The sequence below is a fragment of the Poecilia mexicana genome, unplaced genomic scaffold (assembly GCF_051168715.1).
Source record: "Poecilia mexicana isolate PSO_F unplaced genomic scaffold, ASM5116871v1 scaffold_4, whole genome shotgun sequence".
NCBI lineage: Eukaryota > Metazoa > Chordata > Actinopteri > Cyprinodontiformes > Poeciliidae > Poecilia > Poecilia mexicana.
Genome location: NW_028263373.1, coordinates 26,200,010 through 26,214,385, shown reverse-complemented (window position 1 = coordinate 26,214,385; position 14,376 = coordinate 26,200,010). Strand labels below are relative to the sequence as shown.

At 39.7% G+C, this 14,376-nt stretch overlaps 1 protein-coding gene across 1 annotated transcript in view; it reads right to left on the bottom strand.

Moving 5' to 3' along the window:
* Nucleotides 1-14,376, bottom strand: part of LOC148160016 (uncharacterized) — a 98,019-nt gene that overhangs the window by 61,684 nt on the left and 21,959 nt on the right. The window contains exon 4 of the mRNA XM_088005280.1: nt 10,197-10,244. Within this exon, the coding sequence (XP_087861406.1) occupies nt 10,197-10,244 (48 nt within the window). The remainder of the gene's footprint in view (nt 1-10,196; nt 10,245-14,376) is intronic.

Below are 14,376 nucleotides of genomic sequence, written 5' to 3'. Positions count from 1 at the left end.
TTACAGTCAGTTGTTATGAACATGCTATATATCAAAAATGATTTAAAAGAAATCTGACTTTGCAATTTAATGCCTTGAAATTGGGCCTCTGTCTCTTTAAGCAGATCGTACTGTTCCTGGCAATGACTGCAGGAAGTCATCACAACATCACTTCTGCATTATGCTGTTTACATCTCAGAGGGACATCATAGAGGGTCTGTGACATCACAGAGGATCTGTGACATCACAGAGGGTCTGTGACATCACAGAGGGTCTGTGACATCACAGAGGGTCTGTGACATCACAGAGGGTCTGTGACATCACAGATGGACTGTGACATCACAGGGCTGTTGTAAATTCTTGGTTTAACTCAGAATGCTGTACAGCATGGAACAAGAAGTGAAATCTCACTCATGAATGGAAGTGATCAAAATATGTTTTTATCTATTATCTTTGCCCTGAATGCTAAACTCATCACATTTTATGAGTGTATTTCTGAGACTCTGACATATTCCACTAACTCTTCGTATCCAATCCTCTGCCTGTCATCTGGCCAGCAGCAGCACACAAGTGTTAAAGAGTCCAAGATGGCCGCACAAAGCAGCAGTTTAAGCAATAGAAAATCCTTTTTAGTACTAACTGGTCAATATTTTTATTTTATGTAACGGTCAGTGACCAGCACTGCAGTTCTTCTATGAAAAGTTTTATAATAAATTTGAGTGAAACAAAATAATTGCCATTGTTTTTTGTTTAATTTCTCATATTAATATCTAACTGTATTCACAGTTGTATATACTGAACTTATGATTGCTGTGGTAAGTTCCTGTGTTTTTCTCTAATATGTAAACTTGAGTGTGCAGATGTATGTAAACTTCTGGTTTCAGCTGTACAGCAAAAAAAACAACAAAAAAATGTAATACTGAATGTTATCTAAATTTGTTTAACTATATTATTTGAATTGAATTTGATTTGTATCCCTTTCTACATATGAAGCATGTATAATAATAGCCTAACGGTTTTGATAATTGTAATAGAAACAAAATAAAGTGAAGAAGGAATCTGGACAATAGATGGAAATGTAAGAGATATTGAGGAGTTCAGAAGAGAGGCTGACAGTGAGAGGACTGAGGAAGGAAGTGATGAAGCAGTCAGACTGGGGTCAGATTGGGGTCAGACTGAGGTCAGGTAGGGGTCACATGGGGTTCAAATTGCAGTGACAGTCTGACAAAAGTGATTTTAAAAAAATCTGACAAAGTTGAAACACTTAGTGTAACAATCCAGAAAGTACATTCTGGAGTTTTTATTAGATCACCCAACAAATTAAAGCAGTTCATGCTCTTTGACATGTTCTGCTTTAGACCCTGAACTCATCAGAACACCGTCTCCCCACTTGGAGGGAAAAATTAAGGCAACACAAATGAGTTCCTGGAGTCTGCATTTCCTGCTAGCTGTGCTTTGAGAATGACAGTGCTGCTAATTTCTTCTTCATTCACACATTTCAACTGAAAGCTGTATTTCACAGCCAAGTCAGATATGTCCTTTTCATCAGATCGTGCCTCATAAACACTGAAGGAAAATGGCTGCTCGTAGTTAAGAGTCTTGCTGCTTCCTCTGTTTACTTTAAAACTGCAACCAAATGCAAATCAGAGAGACTTAATGAGATTTCAGTGGGAGTGAAAAACTAAAAGGCTAAAGAATGGTCTCTTTTTTATCTCCCCTTGCTGTTTAGCACTTCTGATAAACCTTGAATCTAAGACCTCATACATTTCAGACAAAGTCTCCGAAACGTCCTCGTGTTCGCTGCTCCCTTGCTCGACTTTTGGCAGCTCATTCCTGGAGCGCTCCTTCCAGAAGGGTAGGAGATGTGCATTACGACTAAGCTACTTAACCACAATGAATTAGGGCCTAACATTTGAAAATTTGATACTGAAATTACTGTCATTATGGTGCATTATGTCTGAGCATAATGATTGCTTTGGCACTGTGCGAAGACAAAGACGGACTGTGGGGGAAAAGAGTATATTTAGAGAAAAGTTGACTTGGAGGATAATAATGAAGAGTGAACTTCAAACCTTCATTTTAGCAGCCATCATTTCCTGTCATTGTCCGGCTCATCTTTTGTTAGCTGCCTAAATACTAATGCCTCTGGAAGTGATTTCTCTCAGAAAGAGCTCCTACTTTAGCCTCATGTTCTCTGAATAGAGGATATTCTAAATTATACACCAAACAGGAAAATATATATGAAAGAGTCATTAACAATGTAAAGACATTTTTACTTACATTTAGACAACAAGTAATATTGTTAGGTGGATCCAAACATCTTGGGTAAATTGCAAAAAGCAGCAGCTTTTAACCACATCTTCCTCGCTGCTTTGCAGACGCACTTGGACACATAAAAACTTACTCCGGGTCTTTACAGTTGTTTTCGAGCTTGTAAATAGTGTGGAGACCAACGGGGGCTGTTATTAATTCTCCATCAGTTTTGGTTTGGATGCCTGAGAGGCAGTTAAAGGAAAACTTAATTGAATCAGCCTCCGGACCCTCCGGAGAAGGAAGCTAAATGAATTGTGTGTTGGGAGGAATGGCAGGAAAGAGAAAGAGGGCAAAGAGGTTAAATAATAAGGGTGGAATGGCTGAGAGTTCCAGTCTTTGCTGGAAAGATTGGCTACGGGCTGGCCAGGCTGCCATGTAAATTAAATCCTGCTTGCGCTTGCAATGTTTTTTTGGTTTTTTTGCAACTAGACCCACGTGTTTTAGTTGTATTGAACAGATTAGGTTCAATTTAAATTTCTATCCAATACTAGAAATCTTTTAAGTTGGTAGCGTGAAACCTGGGAAGTCCATACGCCTTTTCAGGGTTATATTCATCATGACAGCAGGAGTTTGAGTTTGATACAGGAAATGATTCTGTTCATTCTATTCTTGAGTAAGGAGGTTTGGGGTTCTTTATGGAAAAAAATAATGCACTAAATGTCTTTTATTAAAAACTAGCCCAGAATATGTAGTTGCTTTTGAAATTAGCCAAGTTAGTTGGATTATAAAGGTGAGCAAACAGCTCATTGACTGAGCTGTTTGACTCATTGACCGTCCGTCCGTCCGTCCGTCCGTCCGTCCGTCCGTCCGTCCATTATCTTCCACTTACTCAACATTAACAGTTTCCACATGCTAATCTGTATTTTTAATTTTAATTCCAGCAGACATGCTTTGTGTTTCTGCTATTTATGCTATGCTACATTGATTCTTGCTACCACCACCACAGTTTTTGTGCTCCCATGTCCTGAGCCTTGAGTGGCTGTTGCAGGGTATTATGGGATATGTAGTGTGATTGCTGTGGGCACTATGTGACTGGCATTAGTAATAAATATATGAAGCTATCCAGAGGGGCAGGTACGATTGTATCATTTGGTTCCACACGTCTTAAACTTGACATGTCGGATTCAGTCATTTGGAAGGATGATTGTTGAAAGTATTATATAGTGAAACTATTGATATTGAACAGTGAAGATAAAGGTTTTAAAAGCCAGCTTCAAGATGATTATTTTTTCTGAATTTTAGTCAAATAATCCTTATTTGATCTCATCCAAAGTAATTATATCTGTAATTTTATCATATATTTAGTTTGACTTTATATAATTCTTTTCAGACCATTCTCTTGATGTTTCTTTTTTTGTTGTTGTTTATTTTGATGAATAAATGTACACGGCTTTTTAAAAAAAATAATTTAAAGTTTATCTATTATTCAACTTTTTCACTCATGTTTTGAATGTTATTGATCTTTTCTCAAGATTCGAACACCTACGCTGCCTTTATTGCTTCAATAAATATTTTTCTCTATTATGTATGAATATGAATTAAATGGTCATTTCTGTGCATTGTATTTCTGTATTCTTACAGAATGAAAAGTGCTCAGAAATAAAGGCTGATTAATTGAGCGACATTTTTCTTTACAGTATATATTTCTGCCAAAGCCTTAAACTCAGTCAAGAAATAGAGGCTGAAGGTAAGAGCATGTCAAAGTGAATTTGTATTGATATAGTTGAGTGCTAGCATTTGTGTGAACACCTGTGAGGAAACACACACTCACACACACACAGACACACAGGAACCTCAAGGCCATGTTCCATTGTCCTGGGAAAGCCATGAGGAGGAATTCCTTTCATGTGTCATCTCATATCACAGCGCCGTCCTGAACGCAGGCTTAGTGACATCCGAGAGGACTCGACAGAATGTCCTGCTTTTAGTCAAATGAAATGTCTGGCAGCTGCCACATTCATCTGAATCACACGGTAATCTGCTTTCCATATAAAATCAAGGAATTATTAAGAGTTTTTTTCTTCATTTTTTTTTTACGGAGGGGGTTTTGAAGATGGGAACATCTTTAAGAAGACACTTGAGAGACACAGGGTGGAGAAGGTTTGGGTAAGGTGCAAAACCCTGCCGAAGGATTTCCCATTTTATGAATGCGTGTGTGTGTGTGTGTGTGCGCGTGTGTGAGATAAACTCTACGGGTGAAAATATTACTCTGTTTGTTCTGATTCTCCAGTACTCTGATTTTCATTGGTCATTCGCTTTGTTATGAAGCTTAAATGTGCAGCAAAGATGCTCTATGGATATTAATTAGGCTACGATTAATGTCAATGTCAAATTTATTTATATAGCACTTTTAAAACAGTACAAAAATGATAATAGAATAAGTTGATGAAAAGAGAAAGAAACATAATACTACAATATATATATATATATATATATATATATATATATATATATATATATATATATATACACACACATATGATAAAATAATAAGTGTAATACTAATACTTTCTGGTGCTCTGCAGCGACATTTATATTTTAATCCTACATAAAAACCATTTATATTAACTTTATCACATTGTCCCGGAAGCTACAAATCTTTAAATTCAGAATTCTGGTTTTCAGTCAGAAGAGCTGCAGTGTTTCTTAAACATTCAGGTATTTTGTTGTGAGGATGGATTATCAGACGGACAGACAGATGGGGGCCGCGACTGCAGTGCATTGGGGCCCCGTCGATTTGAGGCTCAGCGTTCACAGATTCACCTGTTCACTGGTTTTTCTGTGGAGTGTAACTCTAAATCATTACCCATTTTTGTAGAGCATATCTAAAATATTCAAACTAAAATGCACTTTGACAGGCGCACATAGTGCCATGCAATGCTACTTCACACAATATTGGATGACGTTTGCAAAATAGCTAATTCACAAGTGCCATTCATTTTCCTTGGTGCTGATTGGTTGTAGCCCCAAGAGTGGAGATAAGGAAGTCTGCAGAAACCAGCTTCTGCCATAGTGCTACACCACAAAGACACAAAATATTACCAGGCAGTTTTGGTTTAGTTTCTCACACAATCTACCAGCGGAATTAGTACTTTTTTCTTTTTTTCTTTTTTTAAGGAATTGTCTTAAAATGAGCTCCTACATCTTGCTAAAATCTTTCTTAGAAATTATTTTTGACTTATTTCAGGTTTATGAAGATATTTGCACTAGAAACTAGACCAAAAATAGTAATATGTTAGTAATATGTTGTGTTTTTGCAATGTAAAACACATTGAAAATGGGTTCCACTGTGTGCATTAGTGCAAATTAAATTATATCTGGTGTCTAAACTGTTAAAATAGGCACTTATTATAAATTTTAAACAGAGTCTCAATTATTCACAAATTTCAGCTCTTTGCAGGCGACTGTGGTCCGTATCTCCCACAAATACCAAGGGTCTGCTGTAATGAGTATTGGTCTGTCCAGTTCTCAACGACGGCCATAAGATATGAATCAAAATAAAAAACAAAAAAAAAAAAACAACTAGATCCCGGAAAAACATTTTATCATCCACACGGAGGAGAGTCACTGCTTCTCTGCATCAAAAGGTGCAAGCTGACTAGATTTAGGTAATAGATTAGAATCTCTCCTTGAAGGTTTGTTCAGAATGATAGTCCAGGATGAGAGTCCAGGATTTTCACGAGGGACTTTATTTACCGTCTCAGCTGGGAACGCCGCGGGAACGCCGCGGGAACGCCATGGGAACGCTGTGGGAATGCCATTGAAACGCCGTGGGAACGCCCAGAATGAGCTGGAGAGAGACTGATGTTTTCCCAGCAACCCAATCTTGAATAAGTGGAAGAGAACGGATTGATCGATTGTCAGTTTATTGTCTTAAGATGTCTCCAAAATTCTGACCTTTGACTCCTAACTTACAAAACTACAGCTATAATTTTACGTTATGTACTTATTTAGAGTTTTATTAGAAATCTTAACACATTTTTTGTCTAGTGGACGAACTGATGAATCAATATACATATGAAATTAATTGGTTCTTTTGCTTATGTATATGTATTTACATTTTATTTATGAAACTTGGTTAAAAAAAATCCTTTTTTAAAATTGAACCTTTATTTTACCAGAATAAAAACCCAGTAAGATTAAAAACCTCTTTTGAGGGAATCCCTGTCCAAGAGGCAGCGACTACATGAAAAATAAACACTAAAATAAAATCTCAAGATATTAAAAATACAGGTACATGTCATTGAATCGGCTTCAAGAACTTTCCGTTCTTGAAAGTTCTTGTTTCATCACGAAACAAGATGAATTCAATCGATCTCAAAGCATCAATTTGAGATTGACTCAATTTGATTGATATTTTTTCCCCTTCTCTTTCCTCCGTTTCTTCTTCTTCTTCTTCCTCTATTCTCCACCACTTCCTCCCTTCCTGGACCCTGGTCACATGGACCAAGGGCCATTAAACTGCCCCGGCCCTCCTTTTCTTTATAATTACACCCTCCCGGACTGACCGAGCACCAGCTAGACCTCTGCTATTTGTTGTAATTAGTCCAGAATGTGAGCTGTCAACATGCAAAAATCGCGCCAGTAGGCCTGCGACGCTGCAGCCGCCCCCACAGCACTCAAGCAAACACAAGCACCTAGAGCCTCGGCCAATGGAATGCATTAACTTTCTGCTCTCTCCCCTCCCGCTCTGATCCCCCTCCCCTCGGCAACTCGTGTCAAACCCAGGTCCCTCAGAACAAAATCTTAATAATTAACTGGCAAATTTTAACATGATTGCTTCTGACACACCTACTCTGGTAATTATTGCTTTGAGGCCATGTGCTAATGAAATTAATGCATTCATTGCCCCAACAAATTAGCATAACTCATACAAATGGCCCACATTCGAGACCCAGTTGCGTGGAGGCAAAACAACATACAAGGGGGAAAAAAAAAAAAAAAAAAAAAAAAAACAGTTTTAATGATAAAAACGACAGCGAATGAAACGGCTGGCACATTGAATTGGAGACCATGAAGAGAACTGCTTGCTCAAAGTCTTAATGAGTAAAGCCTCTTAATGTTAACCAAGGGTGATTGCAGTAATGCATTACAGTGATAGCAGAGCAGCACCAAATGATTATCACTACCATTAGAGTCATTGCTGTTCTGCGTATACATCTCTCCGTGGACAAATATTAAACGGCCTTGCCACCGCAGACATTAAAATGTTATTATACCGACACATTAACTGCAGCAGAGTTCATATCAATATACATAGGAGCTCCCAAACAATCCTTCTCTAAATGGCACAGCCGCCACTTGCAGCACTCACCACTCACGCCACTATTCCCTGTTCATGGCTGTTAGGTCTCTCTGCGGGACGCCTCTCAGACACTTACTGTCTGGTATTAATAATTGATGATGATGCCACAGGTACAATGGGCGAAGACAAGTGCAACAATCAGTGCAAGATGCTGCAAAAAGTGCGAGAAACGTCCCCTCATAGCTGCTGGTGGAGCGGAGACAGCTGGAGAAGCTTCAAATTGGGTTTGCCTGCAGCCAAACATGGTCAGGGTAACAGAAAGCCAATAAAAATGGCCTTCATTTGAGCCAAACTGCCAGGGATTATTACAGGCAGGTGACTAGGCTGCAGGTAGGCATGACAGTTCGGGGTGTTCGGAACCTCTTTGAGGGAACCTCAGTTTTCTACAGTAAAGTTAGGCAAGAGAAGGTAAGCTGTACGAATCTGGGGAAAATGTCTCGTGTTTCTACAGTTTGCAATAGGGAAGTACAGTGCAAGAGAGAAAACCACTGGAAACTAGAAAGAGATTTTCAAAACTCATCTGGAAATTTTAAGGGAATGCAAGATCATGAGCATGAGATCATGAGACACACAAACTCTTCGTGCCTCTTTGAGCCGTAGAGCAGCTGTTACCAGAGAAACCATGGGGCGACTTGGTTCAATTGGGAATGGATCTACCAAACGATCTCACACCTTCAATTGGTTTGGTTCACTTTCAGGCTCCATGCTGAAACTCAAAACAAAATGCCAAACGATGTACAACTGCATTTGCTGCAATAAACTATCAACTTAGGGTCGATGAAAACCAATGTCAACTAAACTTTTGAGATTTTGTCTTGTAAAAATAAATAAAAACTACCTGTAACATAAAAAACAAATCATATGTACATATAAAAATACAGTAATACAAATAAAACTGGTTGTAACATGTCAAAATGCTAAAGACTTGAAGATCTCCAAGTACTGCTACAAGATTGTGACAATCAATCAATCAATCAAATTTTATTTGTATAGCACATTTCAGCAGCAAGGCATTTCAAAGTGCTTTACATAATTTTACTTTAGTCAAAACATCGTTTGACAAGGACTTTAACCTCTCGGAAACAGTGAGAAAAAAAAATAAAAAGAAAGTAATAAAAAGATAAAAAGAAAAGATAAAATCATTAAAAACATTAAAAACATCAAATACACTGAAGGCATCAATTGCCATAAGCAACTCTAAACAGGTGGGTTTTAAGTTGAGATTTAAAGGCACCCAGTGTTTCAGCTGTTTTACAGTTTTCTGGAAGTTTGTTCCAAATCCGTGGTGCATAGAAACTGAATGCTGCTTCTCCTCGTTTGGTTCTGGTTCTGGGGATGCAGAGCAGAACCAGAACCAGAAGATCTGAGGGGTCTAGACGGTTGGTACAGCAATAACAGATCTTTAATGTATTGTGGTGCTAAGCCGTTCAGTGATTTATAAACTAACAACAGTATTTTAAAGTCTATTCTTTGAGCTACAGGGAGCCAGTGTAGGGACTTTAAAACTGGTGTTATGTGTTCTATCTTCCTGGTTTTAGTGACCTACAGAGATCTGACTGACCAGTGTTTGCTTTGCTACTTGACAACTTGATGTTTCCAATAAAAACAGTTTACATAAGGCAGTGAAACACACCTGCACCTGTTTGAAGATTCATACTGTCACCCAATACATAGTGAATGTAAAACGAGACAGCTGCCATATGTGTACGCAAGAACCCAAACCGAGAAGAACAAAACATTTGGGCCCATTTGTTCTTTGAACCCGAGTGGAGACAAACAGACGTCCCTGATTAAGATTAAATAACAACAGTCACAGAATATGATATGGAGCAGTACCAATGTGCGAACGATTCCGCGTTTCCCCAACACCTCAAACTCCAGAGAGGTCGCCAGGGAAAGGTCACTGTGGCATCATCCTCCGTCCCATGCATACACACGGGAACAGAAAACCTGCTGCGGCACGGAGAAGCATGCATAAACCCCCCCCACGCCATGCTGTGACCTCCGAGACGGCCATGAATACGAGCAACACATCAACAGCAGCCATCCTAATCCGAGATGGTTAGTCATGTGGCTACCTTATCCAGCATGCAACCCCATCTGTGATGACACATGAGCTCCGGCGTTTCACAGGAATAAACTCCCAAACACGACCACGCAACATCCTGATGGGAAATTTCCATCGGGGGGGGATGTAACACAAGAAAGCGTGATTAATTTCTTCTCATGGAATGAATACAGATATTGTCATTACACGCCTTGTATCCTTTTCCAAATATTGTAATGTTTCACCCTCCTTTTCTCTCCCCCTCCTCCGCTGGCAAGAGGAAAAGAGGGACGACACGTGAGCGACACAACTGGCTGCTAGATGGGCTAAATCACGGAGCAAAACAAAGAGCTGATTGCTCATTAGTGTTATGGATCTGCTCGAGTTGAAGCCGTTTTTCAAGATGCAGACACTGTTTAATGGCTTAAACGGTGTTTGCTTAAATTCCCGCCGCTGACATTTTCAGACGGTAACACCTAAACGATCGAGGCGTCCTCAACCGTCTTGGGCACATTTTCCGTTTGGAGTCCCCTCCTGGAAGCGCACACCTACCTTGGCCTTGCAGATGACACATCGCAGTTTGTCTTCACTCCCACATCCCTGCAAGAAAAAGAAATGAGATTTAGACGTAATTAGGAGCTTCTGAAGCCAAACTCGTCAGCCGGGGTGACATGAAAGAATATTTTGATAATTGTTAATCAAAGAGTTCCCAATCATTCCTTCTTATTATGACAAATGAGCTAATTATGTTTACTTGGTTATATCTAACCCGAACGTGTGCTATATGGAGTAATGCTAATTTAATTAGATTGTTCAAAGCTTGCACTGTGCCGTGGCCTTGAGGAACAAAGCACAAGAATTGAAAAAATAATAAATAACTAAGTAAAAGAACAAAACAACAACAGGAAAAAAAAAAGAATCATAATTCAGACAAACGCACAGTTTTGTTATTTAGTTCTGCTCCTCAGGGCAGGCGTAGCCGCACAAGTTACACACCGACTCAAACACACGCGGGGAAGTAATGTGTCGACAATCTGCGAGCCGCAGCTCCAGACGCTAATGACAACAAAACCATTTGCACAAACACAAATCCGCTGCTGCAACGCGTCACAGGATATTCTGATAGATGTTAATGGCACATAATTACAGGACACTACTATTAGGAGCAGGACTTTTTTTTCTATTTTTTTTTTTTTTTCTCTTTTTTATTAAGAGGATTGTTGCCCCCGGCGCCGTGGCCAGAGTGCTGGGAGTGTTGGGCTAATGAAAGTAAACCAGGTCTGTTCACAAGGATGGCAATTATCAACCGCTGAGAAACAAAGTCGCTCAGAAGGATTGTTTACTCAACTCAGACTTAGAAAAGAAAAAAACTCAGATGATTAAAAGGCATTAATAGGAATGAAACCTTTACTGCTATAGTATAATCTAGCTGTAAATATTCAAATATTCTTTGAGCAAATATATTCAAGATGAAATGAAAATGTTTCATATTAAGCAATTAGTTAGACCTGATCAGTGGTATCAATCTCCTTATTAACAAAGTAGCCAGTTCACATTATTTGTTACTCATGCATTACATTTTTAAGTGGATAAGAGTTTCTGGAAAATTCTAAAAAGTCATGCTAATGCTACAGACGAGGGATGTTCCAATCTGATCACAGAATTGGAAATCGAGTCCGATCTAATGATTTCTTAATCAGAACTCCATCTGAATCGAGCCTCTTCTCCCCTTCAGGTATCGGATATGAACATGTATTGATTTTAAACCCAACCAGGAGTAATACAGGTTAGTGTCTAACGTTGTGTGGTGATACTTTGCAGCAGTTACTGCCGTAAAGCGAAACTGAACACGGCATCAGCTTGCAGTCGGAGAACTTGTCAACTTAGCGAGGTTGTCGCTGTATTTAGTGAAAATAAAAATAAAAATAAAATCAAAGCAGTCAGGTCAGGCTTTTTGAAGCTCTATATCTTTGATCGGCCTGAAAACTGCAACCAGTGCAGTCCTACTGGTGATAGTGGAGGTGTAATGGTCTGGGAGACTCCTTTAAAACTAACTATTATTAATTATTACATCAATTTGAGCTGTTCAACAACAAACTTTGCTGATGGGTTTGGTTTCAAACAAGTGGATACGTGAAAAAACATCTCACACCCAGAGTTAAATATAGTGGAGGATCTGTGATGCTGTGGGCCTCTATGTCTTAAAAAGAACTGGGAGGATTCTAGGATAGCATGCAATCATGTTTTGTTTTCAAATATAAGTATATTTTATTTAAGAATATGGCTGACTCTACCAGTGAACTGAAGATGGATTGTAACTGGAGCTCTCAGGAAGATGTTGATGCAAATAAATATTTCTAAATTAACACAGAAATGTTTCAAAAGACAGAAAATCAAAACCATGGACATCTCCACCCACAAGTATCCCCCCTTAAATATCTGTACACGAATTACAGGTTAGATTTTTATAAATGTTTCAAAATATACTGATGTCTGTAATTATGGAACATTGACCAACATATATGATGATATGATGTGTATAGATGATGTTAATGACAAAATATAATGTTAATTTCTGGTTTTTCACTTGGTGACTGTTTTTAATGACTTTATATTTTTGTAATTCTTTTTTTTTACTGCCTGGTTGCTGAATAAACTTGACTGACTGATGGGTGTAATAAATAGTCTTTCCACTTCTCTCCCAGCGCCGCCATCAAACATGTCCTCGTCTGCACTTTAAACTCCGCTCATCTTCCTCACTCTTTCCCACCTGCGTCGCTGCTGGGCTTCGCTCACTTGAGTCCTTTTACTGTGCTCAGTTTCAGCTGGACGGTGTTGCAGAGTGAAACCAGATGTGTAAAAAAAACGAATGAACCCGTCAGGCCCGACACTCAGCTTTACGTCTGCAGCAGTCAGAGGGAGCGGCCCTGCACTGCATCGGGCCAAACCGGGCCGAACACGCTCACAGTCCTCCTGCGCCCTTGTGCTTTGAGCTTGCGGGGCTTCTACCCCTCCAGGAATGTGCCCTCCATAATGAGGGTCAGAGGTCAAAGTGCTGCCTCGCCTGCAGGCTGGGATCTCCCAGGTACACTCAGTCACTGACTCTGTCCCTATATTTAAATCCCGCCTCAGGACATGCATTTCAAAGGGCATCTCCTAACTAGTTCCTGGTTACTAATTAGTTTTGCGCCGTGCTATTTGTCTTTGGGAACCTGAAAGCAGAGAACGGTTTGGGTGGGGGGTTGATGGGGGGCGGGGGAAGAATGAGGCGGACTGAAAAAAGATGCTCCGTGCTGACTGTAATCATCAGCTGCAAACTAGGGCTCCAGCTAACAATTATATTAGTAATCGATTGTTCTGTTGATTATTTGATGATTATTCGGATTTTTAAAAAATGTGCACATTCTGCAAATTTTTCATTTAACTAGGTCTGCCTTTTTTCTTTTCCTTTTACTAAAATATTTTATATACATTAGAGAATGCAGTTAAGCAAAAATGATGCAATTTTTTTTTTGAATAAGAAAAGATTGCAGAAAAGATTCTGTAGTGACAAATATTTAGTAATTTTTGATGGTGATAGAAAAACACAGAAAGCTTCCATGTTTCCGTACGTGCGGCTCGTATCGGCGCTAACGGCCCCAATGCTACCGCTAACCGCTCCCTGGCCGGATTGGCCCTCCCTCGCAAGTCAAATCATTATTGGATTACATTTTCTGCTTTCATAAAATGCGGTTAAGAGGCACTTTGGACATATGTGCATGACCTGCTTTCCAGAGATGGCTATCAGAGCAAAAGTGACAGGTCAATTGCTGATTTCTGTTCCATAAAAGGAAAAGGCCTCCTACCCTGAGCACTCTAAAAGGTCGCAAGCTCTCTGTCTGTCTGCTCCTCTCTTCCTCTCTCTCTCACACACACACACACACACACACACACACCCACCCACACACACACAAAAGTTAAAGTCGTCCGCTGACACGAGAGCACGCTCTCAGCTGAGTGCGGCGCTGCGTGTGTCTCTGTGTGTGTTTGCGCGCATGCCGGCTGCATCAGCCTGTGTGTCTGTATGTAATTGTATAGTGGGAAGACACACACTTAATGGAAGTGGCTCTTCACTCTGACAGCTGGGTGGTGCAGATGAAAGGTCTGCTGCGGCGTGTTGTCGGCCACTTGTGGAGTGTCCGGAGAGAGGCCAGGACAGACGAGGCGAGGCGAGGCGAGGCGAGGCGAGGCGCTGACACACACAGGTTCTGCTGGTCGGGGTTCAGAGCCGCAACACTCAAACTGAATATCTGCACAAATGTGGTTTTAAATTGCTTCTAATGATAAATAGGATTGTTTGCTTTCGGCTTCCAAATGCATTTCAGATGTAATCTCAAAGAGGGCGTGTCCAAACATTTTGTCACGTGGGACAGAGTCTTTGAAGCATTTGAGGGGCAAGAGAATAAAACTAAAATGAAGCGAATTAACTAACCAGATTGTTTTTTTGGTTCATTTTTATTGGAGAGGGTGTTCTCTCATTGATCCAAAACTTAAAAGGGGCAGTATAATGTGTTTTCTAACAATATATTAGCACGTCATAGCTCAATCAAGTAAATATTCTAACTTTAATTTATCAAATATGAGTTAAAATAAATATGACTTAGTAATTTAATGCCTTGAAATTGGGACTGTCTCTTTAAGAAGCTCTTGCTTTTTTTTGAAACTCCACCTTCAGGAAGACATCACAACATGC